The sequence below is a fragment of the Chlamydotis macqueenii genome, chromosome 5 (assembly GCF_036417535.1).
Source record: "Chlamydotis macqueenii isolate bChlMac1 chromosome 5, bChlMac1.mat, whole genome shotgun sequence".
In the NCBI taxonomy this organism is placed as follows: Eukaryota; Metazoa; Chordata; class Aves; order Otidiformes; family Otididae; genus Chlamydotis; species Chlamydotis macqueenii.
This window is the reverse complement of record NC_141560.1, coordinates 50,329,628-50,349,223: the sequence shown is the minus strand read 5'-3', so window position 1 is coordinate 50,349,223 and position 19,596 is coordinate 50,329,628. Positions and strand designations below refer to the sequence as shown.

The following is a 19,596-nucleotide window of genomic DNA, read 5'->3' as shown; positions in this document are numbered from 1 at the left end:
TGGGGGGTTATCTGAACAAGTCATACACCATTTACATCTCATTTAGCCCATGATTGAACTGCACAGACCACATGACATTTTTGATAATGGCACTGCCCTCCAAAGACTCCCATTCCTACAAAACATTTCAGACAGCTACTGTTCTAGAAACAGGAAAAGTAAAGTGTTCACTTGCAAACTGAGCAAGCTCATTCTGATTTACATCAAAGAACTCCAAAATGCAATATTTACAAGGGCTCCTTTTCTTTGACTTTTGACAATGAAAGAAACTAGCAGGCTGTTCAGGCAAGAGCTGTGTGGGGCCAAACAGCTGGCATGGCCTTTGTTAAACACATTTCACTGTTCACTATCAAAAGTTAAAGGGATGCTCATTTAACTTAGGAAGCGTTATGGACCAGACAGGCACCAATAATCATGTTTCACAACTTTAATAGAATATTCTATCTATTCTGTACAAATTGAAAACACTGTATTAAGTTACAAATGTGTAAGGTAAGGCTGGAGCACTCTACATGCCTGGTCACAGTGTTGATACAGCCGCTATTCAACTGCTGCCAGAGGCTGGCAATGGATGTTCAAACTAGAAACGTGTACCTGAAGTGCCACACAACAACAAAAGGTAGTTTTGAAGACTTCAGAGCTTTAAATAAAACAAATTGTGGAATGGAATAATTTCAGTGTTGCAAGAAAGACACCAAAACTTCAGATTTATTGAACTGAATTTCGAGAAATTTCCGTGTCATAGTGAAAGGTCCTTCCATGCTGGACACTAAGCAATAAGACTACTGGAAATGTTCTGGTTCTTTGGCTGCAACCCACTTCCATCAAAAGCAAGAGTTTGGACTTTGCATTTTGATCTTCACCCAGAAGAGCTGTCATTTTGATGCAAGTTCATTTCTTCTGTCTAGACCACTACATTGAAACCAATCCAAATTATTTGTTTTACAAGTACCCATATTGTATGCAAAAGAGGAAGAAGATTTTCAAGTATATTAAAAACTATTAAAAAGCACTAATTCTGTCAAAGTACTTACAAACATGAATAAATAAATAGTAAGATGAACAACTAAGTCTCAAATATGACACCCCCTTCAATGAAGTAAAATTACTTCAATTCAATTGGTTTTACTGAGATAATAAATATGACATTTAAAGCTGCTCAAGCACTAGTTCAATTTGTAGGTTGCAAGAAACATTAGAAAAGGGGGAAGGGGACTAGCAAAAAAGTCATATTGCTCTATCTGTTTCAGCTACCGTACATGTAATCCATTTACTTTAGCTTCTCAGTACATTGCTATTCCACAATTTTCAATGTTTAACGAGAAAAATGGATAATCCTCACTTGGTAGTCCGGACTATTCCCCTATGCATAGGGCAAAAGGCTATTGACATACTTAGCTACAGTGTACCAACGGCTGTAGAGTGTGCTTTATTTAAACCTCATATTTCCCAAATGCATTGAAGTTACCACTGTACATGTTAAGCAATAAAGAAAAGTTAGTGAAAATCATGCATTTTAAAACAAATTAATTTTAAGCATTGTTAATAAGATTGTGCTGCAGCGATGGAATATCCTGAACTGCAGGCCAGGTATCCAAATATTTGTTACAAGTTGTTCAGATATCACTTCCAAGTGGTATTTCCTTATTACTGTTGTTTGCATTCAGCAGGTTGGCTGGAATCTTTCTGTATAAAGTCAAAAAGAAAAAAGAAACAGTTAAAAATCAAAATGGCATAGAAGAAAACACTTCAACAAATAAAAGAAATTGGCTGTGCAGTTTTGAATTAGCCAGTGGTATCATTAGCACATAAGAAAAAGCTACACGTAAACTGAAGCTAGATCATAGAGGTCTGAACAGCAGTCATCATATTTATTAGGCCACCCGCCAACTGCTTGGTACCTCATAATACATTTAATCTACATCTGTGCTCTTTACTCTGCATCCAGCAGGCCAAGGCTCAAACAAACAAGAAAGCAAACCACTTTCTACTCCCCCAACCAGAGGCTCAATTTGACTTTCAGTTCCTATTAAAAACAGTTTAACAGTAAACTGCCATTGCCTTGCTAACTCTGAGGAGGGAGGAAGGCAGGCTGCTTATTCTGCAGCACGTTTGAGTTTTTCCTTACAAGCCTTGCCCTTTCTGCTAAGGTGATAAAAATGTAATTAATGTGCTGATTTCTTCCAGGCTCTGCATCACCAGTAGGTAACTATTCAACAGTTCAACACTGGGAAAGAAGTCCACATGCTAATCTGAATATGTAAAAATAGAAAACAACTTCATTAGGTAGTAAAACAACTTTGCCTTTGGCAAAAGGAAGTGTATTTGGGAAGGAAAACAAGTACTCAAACAACTAAGAACTTCAGGTTTTACACTGCACTTCTTGCTGCTTTGTTGTAAAATAGGATTGTTAGAAAGCAGGATAATTTATGCAGCATATTTCCTGTTTTGCTTCTCCCTTTACTGTTCTTAATACAGTTTATTATTATTTAAAAAGTAGCAGTCACAGAAATCTGCTGAATTCTAGTAAAGAAAAATGCAGGTACAAAACAATATACTTTGCATGTCACTGATGGCAAAATAAAATGTTTCTTAAGTATCCTAAACAAGATGTTGTAAAAGAAGCAAACGTGGAAGAGTTCATTCCAGCTCAAGTGACCACAAGCTAAGACAACTTAAACGTTCTGCCTGTGGCGGCGAAGAACAGGTGCAACTAAGATACCTTATCATAAGTTTTGCCCTTGATAATCTCCACTAAACTCAGATTGTTTTTCTCTTCCTCACCTAAAATGCTTCAGGGTTATAGCAGTCACTATCACTCCCACAGGAAGTCTGGATTAAAGTCTATTCTACACAGATATGCTGACCTTTCTAGCCTAGTCTAGTCTGACCTTTCAGACTTCCTTGTGGTTTTCCTCCCCCAGCACATCTGGCTAACTTCAACTCTGTTCCCTCTCTCTCATCTGCCCGGGGTTCCAAACAATACCGATGTGAATTCACTTTCACCGATCTGGGACTAAATACAGCATAAATCTCCTCTTGAAAAAAGAGAGACATGTTTAGGCAGAACACAAAACTAGCATTCTCTCTCTCTCAAAAAAAAGAAAATCTGATGTCACCGGTAATACATTGCATGACAGTCCTTTTTATTTAGAGGCATGCAAAAAATATCAACATTTTTATCAAAAAGCTTTCCAAAAGTTTCTATTTTTCTTATAACTGGTTTGTATTTGAACATGGCCACAGAGCAGTGCACAGTATCACTTCCCCTCCCCATGCATTCTGAATAAGAGCCATAATCAAGTAACAAACCTATTATTTAGAAAGTAAAAATCTTTCCATCTCCCTCCTTTGTTCCTATTCACCTGTTATATTTATAATCAGACACACTTGGGTTGACCACTGCAACCATTTCAGTCAAATTTTAGTGATCAACCAAAACTCTTGGTATGTTTTCGAATAAACTTCACTACCTTTTCTTCATACTTGTCTTTATTTCTGTAAACATTTAAATCATGTTATTGTATATAAAACTTTATCCTGTAAAAACTGAGTCACAGAGGTTATAAAGTTCCTTCTTAAGGACCTTTCAATGTCAATTACTGCTCTCAGATAAAAAAAAAAATACAGCTTAAGGGGTTCTCAGATATGAGTCATTTGTTGGAGAATTTTGAGAGAAATAGTGCATATCTGTATTGACCATATATATATATAAAATGTTTAAGCAAGGCATAAGTAACAAGGCAGTATCTCAGATCCAGATTCCAACCTAATTAATTTTCTTCCACCATTTAAACGGCACAGCACAGCTCCTGCTGAATAAGCCAACACGTGAGCTCCATACTGCCTTCAGCTACCCGTCAGCCTCACATACAGCATCTCACAGTCTAATCCCGAGACGACAACAGCACAGGTAGATGACCACACTTTTCTTCAAGTTACAGCTGTCCCAACAGGCACATGCACGTTCAAATTTATCTTTGGCCTCTAATGGCTCCCATAAGATCAGTGACCAGACTTCAAGCTGCGAGTGTGATCAAGATACTACGTCCATACTCTCTCAGACAAGGCTATTAAGTTTGAGCCAGCTACTCCTGCAGTGCCCAGACTGTGGGTGACATTTGGTCACCGTTTATTGGCCTTAGACAGACCCTTCACTATTTATCTCCCCATTCTAGCAAGATTTCCATTCATGCTGTATTTCCCTAAATTAACTCCCCGAGATATCTCTGAAATGGCGAAGTACATTGGCCAGGCAATAAAGACCAAACAGAGAGACTTTAACTGGCAAAGATAAGGAGGAATTGCATCTTATTTTAAAATAAATTTAGCAGCAAACACATGTACTGATGTTCACTACCAGTGCTACAGAGACAAACAAGACTTCTTGTCATTAAGTGATTATCTATAGTAGTCATGAGCAATGACTTAAGTTTACAGGAAAAGTTGTAGGATTTTTTATTTTTACATCTTTAAAGTATTAAATATTTATTTGTTCTGTGCAAAGAGTTTAAACTACTCTGGGCCTTTGATTCCAGTCTGAGACACGGCTCCAATGGATATATACAAGTAAATAAGTGAGACTCCCACCTATTTCCCCTCTTTTGCTAATAAGTATAAATATAAAGCTTTTTTTGCCACTGCTTCTTATTTATTGCACCACTTACTCAGAATTAAAGAAACCCTAAAACTCTTGCTATAAGGGACATGAATATTTTTCTTCTGTCATTTGATTAGTCAGGAGAACAACTTAAGAAATGTGAGCTAACTAGCTTACATACAGACCACTTGCTCAGACATCAGCAATTACATCAGCTAAACTGCATCAGCGGCTTATGGACATAGAGGACACGCATCAAATTTAAAGAGGGAATTACACCTAAAGTTTGTAGGATCATAGGGCTAAAATGAAGACGATAAGCAGGTCTGAAGTAATACTGCTTTAATGACTTTTACATGCACAGCCCACTGCTTCTACCCATCCAATTAATCTGGTGTCCTAGAGGAAGAGGGTCTAAGTCCAAAGTATCCATGCCATTTATCTTAGCAATTTAATCCCTTCAAACCAAATATTTTTCACAAAGTTACTGCTGAAAGAGACACTGAATTTCTACTGATCTTCAATATTTAAACAGATTAGGCAGGACACATTCCTAGATGATTCAAAGAGCAATCCTTTACTTCCTTACTTCTAGAAATCTATTTTTTGGAAGCTTCCCATCTGCTAAATTAGCTGTGCAGGCACAGGCAGCCCATGAAGATCTTATCTGACTCCTAGACTTTGCTGCCAACAGTGGGATCAATGCAGGCAGCAGGCACTAAAGCTGATACCCTTTACACTAGAGAAGGAAAAAAGCCTTTCAATATGAAAGTAGTCCTGTTAGGGGTCCTTATGCTAAACTTTACCTTTGTTAATTTTCTGATCTAAGTTACCAAATGAGAAAAAGCAAGGATATAAGATATATATATATATGGGAAGTAAACTCTGAGCTAATTGGAGCTAGGCAAGCAACTGGTCTGAACCACCTCCTCCACAACTGGACAGAGTGCTTCAAAGGTTCTGAAAATGAATTTGCTGCTAACAGGCCCTTCTGCTACTGTTACTTAAAAGACAGACTAAGCACCCTGAAGCAACGCACAGTCTCTCCTCACAGCAGCTTCTTAGTTTGTAATTCAGAACAGCATTCTGTATCACTTGTCAGATACTTCTCTATTTTAAGCTTAGCAATGTGAAACATTTTAAGCTTAGTAATGTGAAACAAAGGCAGCTAAAGGAGCAGGGCATGCAAGCATATAGAAAAATACACTAGACAAAACAAGCTACATTATCTGTTTTTGCAGCAACTTCTGAAGCTACTTCCAAAGCCATGACTTACATAGAGCATAAGTGCTTTGTGTAAGAGATGATAATGACCCAGTTCTAACTGCACAACTCTAATGTACTTAAAACTGACAGGAGTGAGAGGAAGGAAGGAGGAAAAGTTAACAAAGCAGAAAGTGTTGACATTTATGTACCAAATGTGCTGCAACAACAAAGAAGGAAGTAATATGGAAATGACTGAAAAAGAGAAATTGGATTTGAAAGGAAGACAGACTAAAGAACAACTACTTTTTGTGTAGGTGAAAATGAAAACTGTTCTAGATACATGAAAAGCAAGAGAACTGAAAGGCAAAGCGGGCCAAGGGACAGGGAAAAAGAAGACTAGAAAATGCAATGGACTAGAGAAGAGGAACCGGAGTACGAGTCCTAAAAGACAAAAAACAGAACACCAAGTTGATTTGAAAAACTGAAGCCAGGGGCTGACAATATTTAATTCTAAGAAGGGAAGGCAGCAGTTTAAGTGCTTGCAGCAGGATGACACACAAGCTGTTGTGACAAACGGGTGTTCCACTATTGCAGGTGAATAAACAGAGCAAGTAGTCAAGGCAAGACAGACTGGAAAAAAAAAAAAAAAACCAACAAAAAACCAAAAAAACAAAACCACAAAAAACACCCACAACCCACACAGCTCAATTCTGAGTTTAACAAAGGCAAAGGGGAGCGCTATCTATGCAGAGAGGGAATTAGCTGGAAAGACTACAGCTTCTCCTAAGTAACCAAAGGAAGGAAGAAAAGGAGAAGGAAAAAAACCCCACCAAACATGTAAGCCTAAAATACAGGGGAAAAAGTATGGAGCCTGTTGCAGGCGTTGTTCTCTATGAGGCATGGGATGAAAGGTGAAAGATGACAGTATACAATAGAAGGATTTTTTTTTCCTTCTTTTCAGTAAAGAGACAGATGAGCAGGAGAGCTGTTCAGAACCATGACAGCTCAAGAAAAGGCCTCTAAGAGTGACTGACTGCCTTTTTCAGGCAGCATAAATAAGAATACTGGTGGAAGAGACATATTAAGTAAGCTCCAGACTCAGAGTTGTCAAGAAGACCAGAGGAGATATTTAAGAAATAGTTTGCAAGTACACTAGAAACAGTAGAGAGACAAAACATCAAACCAGAAACAAGGGAAAAAAAAAACCCACCAAAAAAAAACCCCAAAAACCAACTCTGTCAAGTCTCAGTATCTTTTATCATGAGTACATAAAACACAGTTTGACTGCTACAAAGACAAAGCAGAAGTTGTGGCAGGAAGGCAGAGAGGTAATTCCAAAAAATCTGATTTAATTATATGATTTAAGGCATTCAGCTCTATACACACTTCCTTATGTTTTTTACTAATAAAACCTGAACTCTGAAGTCATCACTCCCCCATTTCTTTTCCCCATACAAGGAAAGAACAAAAAGCAAACCAGAAAACCCTAGAAAACAAACCACATCACATGGCTACAAATGGGACTCTTGGAAGTTAGGTATGAACGGAATTCCACCTTACCTAGAAATGTATGAATGATAAACAGACTTAAATTACACCTAAATGGGAAAAAAAATTGAAAGGAACTGTCAGCATGAAAAGTGAAATGTACAAAATACAGGAGGCAACAACTATAACCTTCCAAGATACCTTAAGCTTTTTTCTACACAATACCAAATCCTTCAAAAGGATATTTGAGACTTGGCACAAATATACTTCAACTCAGAAGTAACATTTGCTCAACTGTCCCCGCTTTTTCCCGTTACAGGTACACCACTGCACTCTGAGTGACAGCAATGAGTATTCTGACTGTTCTGCAGGATCAACCTGTTTGATCAATCTTTCCGCAAGATAAACTTTCTTTAGTATACAGTATTTCTCATTAAAGAAAAACAAGCTCAATCTTGATAGAGTCAAAGAGCATTTACTAGTGATACAATGATGTACACAAAACTCTACATTAGAAAAGTGACATGTTAAGCTGCTGTTAAGACTTTCATCCAAAGATCAAGCAATTTTGCATGTCTTTTACTTCTTCATCTGTGTCTTTATAAAAAAATAAAAGTTGATCTTTTAAGAACTAAATGAACAGAAGTCTGTCATCACTGTCCCAGCTTCACTGAATGTAAGCACTAACTTTACCACGACAGAAGGACTGAAAAATACCTATCAGAAGAAGCACTAACGCTTAAGGCCGATTTTTAAACCGGGTCTCGTGGACTTTAACATTCAAAGTTGAGGACTAACTTTTTTTGATTTCTAGCTGAGTAGACATGTGGAGTCTAACCTGCAGCCATCAGGAAAACCAAAAAGAACAATTCTAAGAAAAAGAAAATAAACAAGCTAGTTGAGACTTGTCAAACTAACGCTAAGTTGAAGTCCAGCCACAGAATATTTGAAATAAGACTACAGATATAAAAATATTATACAGAGATATCATTAAGGAGTAAAGGCACACAGTTCAGAGATTATCGTCTTTCTCTTTGTGCAGGTTGGAACACAAAAACTTATATTTTCTCAATTCATAGAAACATTAGCTTTTGTTTTAAGAGCAATTTGAGCGCTGAAGAAGATGAAAATGTTGCAGTCAGAAGCTATGGTGGTTTCTGGTTTTTTTTTTTTTAATAATTTATTAATCTTTTCACAAACTTCTATAACCTTAGTTACATTGCTCATGATTACGGTCTGTGTTATGACTAAGCAGACAAAAATCATTACCTTAGGATCACTCTCTGCATCTTCCTCCTCTTCTCCCTCCTCTTCCCCTTCCAACTCCTATGACAAAATAGAGATAAACTAACAGAAATTAAAACAGGTTAAAAGTGCAACTTTTTGTAATGGAGAAAAAACAAAATAACAAAATTATATTACCACTGTGTTCCAGAGTGTTTCAGATGTCAACATTAAAACTACTTGGGCTGACTTAAAAGAAGTCAGCATCTTCAAAATCTTAAAGCAAAATCTTAAAAGAATATTTTTAAAACATAGATATAAAGGATTCAGCATGGCTTAAGGCAACTTTCCTACATAAGTTGCTGCAGTCTCCCAGTAATTTATTTATTTATTTTAACTTCTAAATGACATATTATTTGGAATTTTACAGTTCTGGTAATAAGTATATATGTGTAATTTTGCTCCTTGTTTTGATCTTGTTCCAAAGAGTCTCTTTATTTGGATTACTGTGGATAGGCTACATATTCCTGCACAAAATTTTGCAGTATTTTCCACTTCCTATTGTACACACGTCTACATTCAAGCAGTAATGTCTGGCACTGGAGACATACACTTCTATCAAGACCCAGCTTAAAAAAAAAGTACAATGTTTAGTCACTCAGCAGCCTAAGCCCAGACGCCCGTACTGCAACTGGCAAAGACAGAAAAGAGACTGCATATTGAAGGCTGCCAGCTCACATCAGAACACCAGCTGAATAACTTCTGATGTACTCTATTGTGCTAAACTTGATGACAGCCAGGTATGTACCTTTAACCAATTAGCAAGAACACTACAGTAAAAACAGTAAAATAAAACCATAATTATCTGTAAAGGGTACTAGTTCATTTAAGTGTGATATTATTTGGTGGTTTTGTGCAAGGCCTTTCACTGTATGTTTGTATTCATACAACACTACTGTAAATGGACCACAGCTCTTGGTATACTAGAAATTCCAGCCTAAATTAAGCCCTTATCCAGGCTTTATCCAGAGCAGTTGCATGCTCTCCCTTTCTTTACATTTATCAAGGCCTGGTCTTCAAGCCTATGACAACTAAAAGTTGACAGCTGAATTCCTCTACTGCCTAAGCAATAGATATTTAAAAATAAGACTGAAGGTTCTTACCATGCAGCACTCAAGAAAAAAAAAAAAAAAAAACCAAAAAACAAAAAACCAAAAACCCTCATATTTAATTTTTGACTCATAGCAGAAAATAGCTTTCAAAATACTAGAAAAAAGTAGATAAAAATTCTTGCAGAAAGTACTTTTGTGAAGAGTTTTTTTGAAGATTTTTGAAGTCAGGAATGCTGAACTCTTTTGGCAAGAATTATCATACACAAGAGCATTTATGAACAACTATTTTCTGCTCCATATAGGAATATTTCTGGAACTGGAACACAGTAGGTAATTAGTTATCTATAAAAGATACAGTATGCATCTCACCTCCTCTTCACCTTCTTCACCTTCCTCAAACTGAAAAACAAATGCAAGGTTTTATTAGCTCTGCTAATATTTGCATAAAGTCTTCTACAGTAATAGGTCTAGCATATTCAAACACAGTAACTGCAACTAAGCCCTTTTCCAGAAGCAAAGATTAACAACTCATTGCAAGTTGAATGATTCTTTCCTATTCCTAAGTAACAGCAATCTATTCCAGTTTTTTATTATTCTCATGTAATTAATACTCCATACTAGTCTAAATCAGGAAAAGGAGAATGTTTCCATCCACATGGTGATTAATAAACAACATGCTGATGGCATACATACATTATCATCATCCTCTATAGCTTCCCCAGTGAAATAAAGCACAGCACGAGGGACTATCCGTTCACGGAAGAAGTGTCCAATTTCAAAATCTGCTGCTAAAGTAAACTCGGAATCTTCATCCTGTAAAGCAAGTCAGTTTGACTTTTCTACTAAAAATATCACGTTATACAGAGGAGCAAACAGAAGTATTTTGAAGTTACAGATTTGAGAAATACCATGCTGTCATCAACAGGTCATATATACTTTCAGTATACCAAAACTTTGTAACATTAAAATTGACATTTATTTTTAACTTTTCCTACTTTCTACATACAGGCTACCAGCCTGCTGAAACACCTTCCACTAAAAAGGCTCAAAGAGACTTTGCTGGTTCTGATACCTGATGTTAGAGAATTGTTCAGAATGCTTCAGACTGATTTTTAATCAGATACCAATCACACAGTAGTGCTGAGTGGCTAGAGAAAATAATGGCCTCTTCCTAACGCTGATCCAATACATCTATAATGATCACTAAGATGCATAACAGCTGTCAAAGGATTACTCTGAGAAGTCAGCAGTATCTTTCATTTTACCAAGACAAAGCTCAGCTTTGGCAAAAGCAAAAATAATGACAAAACCACATAGTATTAATAAAAGAAGCTGAACAGTCGCTATAGAGATATTGAGCAAAAAAAGATACAGCAAAGAGCAATCATCCCATTTCAGAAATACAAACTTACCAATGACTCTCCATCACCAGATACTGCAAAAAAGAAAAAACAGTGAATTTAAGAACAGTTTGTATACTCTAGCACACCTCAAAATGACAAAACACAGTATAAATAAAGACCTTCTCATAACAAAAACCACTAGGGTTATAAAGTCTCCAGAAGCTATTAAACCTTTAAAGACTATTCACATTCATCCTAAATTAAACCCACAGAAATTGCCCTTGCAAGAATTTTATGTGCTGTAGTAAGAGCATCAAAACTGCCATCTCTGCCAATCTGTCAGACATTCTTGCACAAGAAATACTCCTTCTAGAAGGATAGATTCAGAAGGCATGCAAATCACATTTCTCCCCTCAAAGAGCAACACATTTTGTTTCTATATTAATGCTGTAATTATAGTAACTTTTTTTTTTTGTCAGAGCACTATGAACCCTCTCCTCTCCCCAAGTAGATCAACACTTTGGCATGAATTTGCAAAGCACTGTTGAGAAGAGGCCTGGTACTGTAACCGGTAAGGAACAGGGTGGGACTTTTGTTTGCTAAAAAAAAAAAGCGCCACCCAACCAAAACCCCCAAACCAAAAAGATTTCCCTCCTCTACTGGGGTGCCTGCTCTGAAGCTGAAAATATGCAAGAATCAATTGCCAGCAGATGTCAGTCTTCTCTTATGCATCTACCTCCAGAGCACGTCTTTTAAGTAGTTGCAAACAAACAAACAAAAACCCAAAAAACCATCACAAGGCAAACAAACCTCCATCCCTGAAAGCAGTTAAGTACTTGTAACAAAAAAAAGTAATAAAGTTAAAGTTAAAGGACATTTATGTACCAAACACTCTCCAATACTGGAAATACGTATCACTTGTTTCTTATCCCCATGTACATGGGGATTTGCAGTAGTAGTTAGAAGGGCCAGGTGGTTCATAATACTGCAAGACTGAATCAAGAACTAATGCCCATTTTGTTCAGTACATCTTTGAAGTCCACAAAGCAAACTGCTTCTTCCACTCATGTTTGGAAGAAAAAAGAAAAAAGTACAATGGGAGATGTATCAGAAGGAAAGAATGTTTTTGGAATCCATCTAAATTATTTTAAATATGTGAGTACACACCTAACATTAGATAACTAGGAAAACTAGGAAGATATGCATGGAGTATTAGGACTAACTAATCACAGAAGAAACCACTGGAACTTCCATCACTTAACACAAAGGTTTAAATCAAAGTGATATGCTGTAACTTGACCAACACTGGAAGAGATTTCTTCCATATGTTAGAAACCTCAAATTGATGCACGGAGCCATCCTGTGGTAAAACAAGCCAACTTCTCTAGCAGAGCCTACGTAAGACTCCTTCCATACTATGAAGCCCATTTGCACAGCACACCTAATGGCCAAATTCTGCAGAATAACATCAGAACAAAATTATCTGTTTGGATGGGTTGTAGTTTGCTATCTTCCTCTAGTAAGAAGCAAGTATACAATACAGCAGTATAAACAGTTTGTAGGTTTAAGCTGTATAACTACAAATAAAACATGAATTGTTTTAAGAATCCAAAATTCTGGATTTCCAAGCTTACCCTTTATTGGGCTGAAGAAGTTAAAAAAAGAATCATTAGGTACTTGTTTAGTAATTGTCCGAACTGTGCCTCGACCCTTGTGTTTCTGCTTTTTCTTGATTGTTTTAACTGTAACATTTTTTCCTTTCTTCCAGTCAATAGTACACCTAGAGACAAGATGTGGGAAGTTGCATTTTAACATAAAACAGCAATGAAAAAGAATTGAGCATTAGAGAAACATCACAGCAAAGATGGCTTAGAATTCTCTAAAGCTAGTTTTACTCACACTTCACACTTAGATGGTCTTTTTACTCACACTGCCAACTTAATCTACTCGACAAGATGTCAAGCAGATGCATCGTAGTCCTAGAGACTATGTATATGTTGGACACATCAAATATTTCCCGAAATGAAAAACCTAAATAGTTTGTTTCCTCAGAGTAATCACTGCCCTGACCCCACCCATACTTAAACACCTCTTTGCCACAACTACTAGAATTTTGTAACCAAAGGACATGATTAAGCTATTCCAAAAAAATCTCAACAGTCAAGAATTATTCTTCCAACAGCTGAACCAGTAGAAAACAATATGTTATGTCCTTTCACTACAGGCCAAGGTAGTGTCCTTGCCCTACAAATAAATGCACAAAGAGGGGCAGGGACAAAGAGGAGCGAAGGAGAACACTTCAGCTCTCCAAAGAACAATGCTGAGACTGCCTTGGCAGGCAAGCACAGCAAAGTAGAAAGAGCTCATTTTTCAGTTCCTTCCTACTGCTGTGCAAACTGACACTTTTAGCTCAATTAAGAGTCTCTCTCCAGCCACCTAAAGTTTTACCCTAAACTGCATGTAGCAAAGAATGAGTGGTAAATACAGCTAGTTCTCTTCTAATGCAAATAGTAGTGTCACAGCAACCCTTGAGTGCCTCAAAGTATCTTCTCCTATAGATAAATGGTTCAAGTCAACAGTTTTATAGTTAACCTGTATGAAAAGCCACAGAAAAACGTTCTCCTGCTGTAATTATTCCAGTATTTATAACCGTCATCAGGAAATATGAACGGAAATCAAAGTTTTGACATGCCAGCAATTTTAGAAAGGGATTCTTCCTCTTTAAGACTTAAATAAAAACCACTTTGTTGGAATTAACTAAAGTCTTCTTCAAAATGAACTAGCGTTTTACTTATACACAACTTTCACTGAACACGCAAGTAGATGGTTTACCTCACTGTGGATGAATACTCAATTCAAAAGCTAACGTACACTAAAAGCCAAAAAGCTTTTGAGGCCACCTCCTTGCCCTGGCCAATAAAAAACCCATCCCACCAAATCCCAAAACCACATCCTTGAAGGAGAGGGTAGGAAAAAAAAAAAAAAAAAAAACCAAAACCAAAAAACCCAAAACTATTACTTCAGAAGGTTTTTTGAATCTCAAGTTTTACTTACCCCTCACAATCAACTATTTCAGGTCCTTCAAACGAGAATGGATCTGTCTTATCTGGCTCCGACTTCATTTTGTATGTCTTCGTGAGGACTGAATTAGAGAAGTAGTCATTGGGCCCAAAGTGGAACTCTAATGAGAAAGACTGGAAGAAAGTTCCATTACAGTTTCATGTTACCACTAATTTTTATCTTTGAAGTAGCCTAGCAGTAGAATTACCATTCATCAAACTCTGAATACCAGGGGGTGAAGAAGAACTTAATGGCAAATATATCTTTCAAACTACAGTAGAAGCTGGAAATGAAGAATGTCAACCAATTCTGAATGTGCAAGAAGCAAGAACAACCTTGGCTAGTATTACCTGATTATAATTTGAATGTTAGTCTACTACATTTCTTTCACCTTTGCATATAGAACAGCTGTCTTAAAAGCAACCATAGAAATAAGTACTTTGAGAACAGTATTGGTTTAATTTTCTGTGGAAGTCATTATCCTCTTTTTAACTGGATACAGCCGGAAACAGGTGTTTCTGCTTATGTCTGAGTTTACTCCTCCTATGGCATTTGAAAATTGTTTGCAGAAATTCATCTTACACAGAGAACAAAAGACTCCAGTTACAGAAAAACACAGCATATACAATGCATCAATTTTCAAATCTGTGAAGGTTTAAAAAAAAAAAAAAAAAACAAAAAAAACCACCCCTAAACAATTCCACAATGCTATATATATGCCCACTTTGCACTCAGGATCAACTATGAACTACTTAAGAAAAACTGCGTTAAAACAGGGAAACAGGCTTTTAGCAGCATTGCTTTAGTTACTTGAAGTATGAAGTAGTCTGCTTAGGCCGGTCAGTTCAAAAACACAGAAGGGCTGAAAGTAAAAATCCCCAACCTCACTGTATCTGCTACACAGCACAGCCACAGCAGGCACAACAGTTACTTTATATATTTTATTTACTATTCCAGCAATATGCCTAAGAGCTAGATCTAATGCACATATAAAACAGATTAGATAACTGCCAAAACCACTAGCCTTCAGATCACATGTTGCACAGCTTATGGATACAACTTCCCCAGGCACTCTTCAGATTCAGACCAGATAAAGGTCTGTTATCACTCAAGTCTGTCTTGGCCTCCTCCCTTTTCAAAGGCCCACCATGTGCAGACAGAATAAATAACTCTGGGGACAGCAACCTGTTCAAAGACATTTATCCCTCACTCATCTCCCAAAAGCCCCTTTGTCTTTCCACACCACCTACTTTCTACGACCACATGAATCTCCCTATGCAACAGAAATCCTGAAAGACAGTGGTCAAAGACTGGTGGCAAAAGTGGCCTTTCCAACTCACGTGCTCACAGTTTCAGGGAAGGAAGCCACTGGGAATGAGGTGTACACTGGAGTATCTGTATTGGCTTCACACAGCCTATTTCAGCTTTACTTCCATTTTAAAGCAATTCAAGATAGTCAACATGGCTTCGAGGCTGTCTTCAGCTAAGACAAGTCCTCTGGCAAACATGCTCAGGGGGATGAGTAATAAACTTAGCTTATCCGCTACCAGTGACTAACAGCCATACCCAAATAATCCCACAAACTGCTACTGAGGTTACAAATAGGCAACCAGTGGTATTACTTGCATGCAGGATCCCAAGGACTAGCAATACAAAAAAAGTCCGCAGACACTGCACTGCATTCATTCCATACCTGCTAGTTAGGAGACAATAATAAGAGGCTTCAAGTTTCACATGCTATCTGAAGAGTTGTAATAACCTTTCCAGTAGTCTTTATTCGGATGTCTTTGCTTTTGATATCAGCTTACCTTTGTAGCATGTATTTCTACGTTTCCCCTACAGTATGAGATGTTCTCACAAAGTTCAAAAAGAGAACTTCCTTATTTTAAGCTACTTAAGTCATACCCAGATGCATTATCCAGGTCCAAATATGCTAGCTAAGCATCCTGATATCCAAACAGATCTAAGTAGAAAGTATTTATACAAAAATATGTAAGTTTATTCGTATGATTACAAATAAATAAAAGCAAGTAATAAGTACAGATAAAGTTTACATATAGAGGCTATAGCAAACAGAACTTTGTAAGCACCATTACTGCAGCCAGGTAAATCTACTTTTGCAGGACAGTAACTACAGTTACTCACTTTGGGTCAATGGATAGTAATCTTCTGATTTAAATGGCAAGACCTAATCCCCAGCAGAATTAGTGTATTTATAAAATGTTGGTTATGCAAACTTTTTACAGTATGAAGTTACCACAGCTGTAGCAATTTTCAATAGCCAGAGAATTTCAGACTAGAGTCAAACAACTGGACAACAGGTTTCACTCAACTAGTTAAGAATGCATCCTTTTGTCTCCAAATACAGAAGGGACATGGAATTTGTCAGCCTTCCATTATTGGATTTCATGTAGCACTGGAATGGAACCTATTCACAGAAATATGCTGTCAACGGGTTACGAACAGTGCAAGACAAGATAAATCCATCGCCGTTTTAAAAGCAGTTATTCAACTTAAGGTACTGTAAAATAAAGCCAAATGAGAACATAAAAATGCTCTAGGCAAAGAGAACTATTCCTGAATCATCCAAATGCCACTGAATAGATATGCTTAAAGATAAAAATCCGACCAACTTCTTAGAATATTATATTTGTGCTTAAACAATTAATCTTCTCCATAAAACTCATGTCCTCTCCTTTAGCTTTAGCAATATTTAGGAACTTAATTCCCAATTTTTCTATGTCCATACTACTTCCTTGCCTATTATAAGCTCAAGTTTTTTGGTACTAATAGGAGAAAGACATCAAGGACAAAAAAAAAACCAAACAAAAAAAACCAAACTGTTGTCCGTTGTCAACTGTTACTGACCTTTAAAAGGTACTTCAAGAGAGTCCTTCCATCTTTCTTAATTGAAAGCATTTCTTGCATTTATTTCAGACTTTGTCAGAAGACTACAACTCCGTAAGATAAAACAAAAAACAACAAAAACAAAACAAAACAAAAAACCCACAAAAAAAAAAAACAAACCCACCAAACAGGGGGAAAAAAAGTACAAGGATGAAGTTTAAAGAAAGGATGCATACGCTCAAATCCCATTCTCCTCTCTACCTCCCTCTCAAAAAGGAGTTCAAGGAATAAGTATAGTTGCGTGAATTAAATAAGTAACAGAACAACTTATTTTTGACAAACACAGTATCTGCATCTTAAACAAGAAAACTATTTCTGAAAGAAAGGCACAGTTGTACTTTAAAAATTACTTATCAGGAGCACTTTTAAAAAACTACTTAATACATTTTTCTATCTTTTTCAACAAGCATAGCATCCATCATAAATTTTTTTTTGTTAATATCACTAAGTTATACCTCTTCTTTCGATGAAATATTCCATACAGTAAGTAGCACACTTTCTTTTCCAGAATTCATTTTCAAGCCAAAAGTAGCCATGTAATTTTCGTAGCAAGAGGAGCAAATTTGAGAAAGAAAAAGAAAGTAAAAACTAGACAGAACTGAAATCTAGAAACTAGAAAAATGTCAGAGATAGCCAGTCTAAGGATGAAAGAGCAAAGGGTCAGGAAAGCTGAAGATAAAACTTCAAAAGACAAAGCATGAAGATATTAGCCTAGAAAGAAACACTCCACATACATTCCAGCTGAACAGAATGAAGTTAAAGTTTTGAAGTGCTGTTCACTTCATTACTACAATCTTTACGAGAAACAATCACAGAAAACTCACCATAGGCTGTCCAGGTTCAGAAAACTTAACTTTAATATCCTGCAGATGTTTCAAGATTGGTTCATCGTATTCCTTAAAAAAAAGGAGAGAGAAAAAGAAATTCAGAAATTCCTATTCAGCAGGCAATATTTAGAAGGATAATATTTTAACCCAGTTTGCTTGTTCAATCTGTTCTTAAGAAAGAACCAAACCCTGTAATTATTCAACAATTTCAGATAAAGTTCACATTTGGATCCAAATTTCTTAATCACAGTTGCAAATACCATGTGCCAAATTCTCAATTGTTAGGCCTCATCTTCAGTAAATAAAGCTGCTACCATGCTAGGCTGCATGGACACCACTGAAAATAGAATAACTTCATCCAGGATATTTATTGCTGATGAGTTTAAGAGAAAGATAGGCTCCAGGTAATCCTTCCTTAACAACATTAAAAACAATTAATATAACAGGGCAAAACTACATAAGCTATTTAATACAAATTCAATCAATCCATGGGTATGCTTATAATATCCTCGCAAAAATAATCTTTTATAGACTCAATTAACAAAACTGCAGAGAACAGCCGTTGTAAGCAGTACCTAAACTTGCATTTTAATATTTACAAAGGTTGTCACAAGATCATTTCTTAAACAATCCACACAGTGTTTAGCAGTTTGGGTCAGCTGTTCTGCTTGTCCATCGCTAGCCTTTCAAGTATCTTCATGAATAATATTAGGGATTCTGAAGACACACAGATCTGGTCTCACCGACATTTCACAAGCATTCACTATTAATTGGAAAAAGTAGCAATTAATTTAACACATGACAGAAGTTACTCTTTTTCAGAGGAGAAACTTACTTGTACTAATTCACTTAGCATATCTACGTTCCTAAAGATAGTAAACCAGAAGTCTGGAATTCCTTTGACATTTGTCTCCTCTGCTTCCGCTTTTTCTTCTATTACCACTGCATTTTTCAGGTCTCCCTGTGGAACAAATACAAAACAACATTTAAGAAATTAAATCACAACTTCTTAATATATTTAATAAACAGAGGTAGATGTACAAAACATTTGCCATCTCTGAAGCTGTGTTTAAGGAGCATTTAACATTTACACTGTTTTTTCTCTGTAAATGAAGTTGAGATACACAAGGTTTATTTACACAACTAAACATATATGCATTTAATTCAGATTTACTTTCAAACTCATTTGGAATTCTTCTGTAAAAAACTAGATTGAGTGACAGTTTCACTGACTTGACAAATAGAAATGTGTTTTAATTATTTCTTTCTACAAATTGAAAAAATGTAAATACATTTCTATTTTTCTATTCACCTCATTCCTGTAGTTTCACATCCCATTTAGAGTGTTTAATCTAAGAATTTAAAATTTAACTTTGCCCTCTGAAATACTGTTTAGCTTTTGCCGAATACTTGATAAAGTTGGTTTTCATGGTTATTTTTCATAACTACATTGTCTTCAAGTATTAATCTTCTGTGACACAGGATTCCCTACACATAGTTGATGTCAGAAGTTCTAAAAAAAGAATGACTAAGTCACTTCTGCATCCCAGAAAAACAGGAAATTTGCAGTCTGAATTAGTTGTATTGCACCTTCCCTTTTACACCGCTAGATAGCAGCAAATATATAACATCTTCTGAACAGCAGCTACTTGGGTTACGTCGAGCCAAGAATACAAGGCAGTAGTTTGCCTGCCATCTAGACCCGTTTCTGATCTTATAACTGCATGGAACACAGCCTGTCAACACAGTACTTACACAAAGCCTAACAAATCTTTTTGCTTATGTACGCAGAGTACCACGTCATGCTAAATCTCACCAGATCAGTAAAA

At 36.5% G+C, this 19,596-nt stretch overlaps 1 protein-coding gene and 1 non-coding gene across 5 annotated transcripts in view; both read right to left on the bottom strand.

The window, feature by feature from the left end:
- Positions 1 to 412: 412 nt before the first annotated feature.
- NAP1L4 (nucleosome assembly protein 1 like 4) overlaps positions 413 to 19,596 on the bottom strand; it is a 28,586-nt gene continuing 9,402 nt past the window's right edge. The window contains exons 8-17 of one of the 4 annotated variants that reach the window (XR_015258605.1): positions 18,603 to 18,728; positions 17,765 to 17,836; positions 14,028 to 14,167; positions 12,608 to 12,753; positions 11,043 to 11,065; positions 10,324 to 10,443; positions 10,000 to 10,029; positions 8,564 to 8,641; positions 7,367 to 7,404; positions 413 to 1,686 (exon numbers count right to left, since the gene is read on the bottom strand). Coding sequence is in view for 2 of the 4 variants with exons in the window: in XM_086747996.1 (XP_086604122.1) it covers positions 1,648 to 1,686; positions 8,564 to 8,620; positions 10,000 to 10,029; positions 10,324 to 10,443; positions 11,043 to 11,065; positions 12,608 to 12,753; positions 14,028 to 14,167; positions 17,765 to 17,836; positions 18,603 to 18,728 (753 nt within the window). In the remaining 2 variants the exon portion in view is untranslated. The remainder of the gene's footprint in view (positions 1,687 to 7,366; positions 7,405 to 8,563; positions 8,642 to 9,999; positions 10,030 to 10,323; positions 10,444 to 11,042; positions 11,066 to 12,607; positions 12,754 to 14,027; positions 14,168 to 17,764; positions 17,837 to 18,602; positions 18,729 to 19,596) is intronic. The other 3 variants (XM_086747997.1, XR_015258604.1, XM_086747996.1) reach the window with 3 other exon arrangements.
- Positions 16,384 to 16,504, bottom strand: LOC147600574 (small nucleolar RNA SNORA54). The gene has a single exon (XR_015258852.1). It is a non-coding gene; the product is annotated as a small nucleolar RNA SNORA54 (small nucleolar RNA).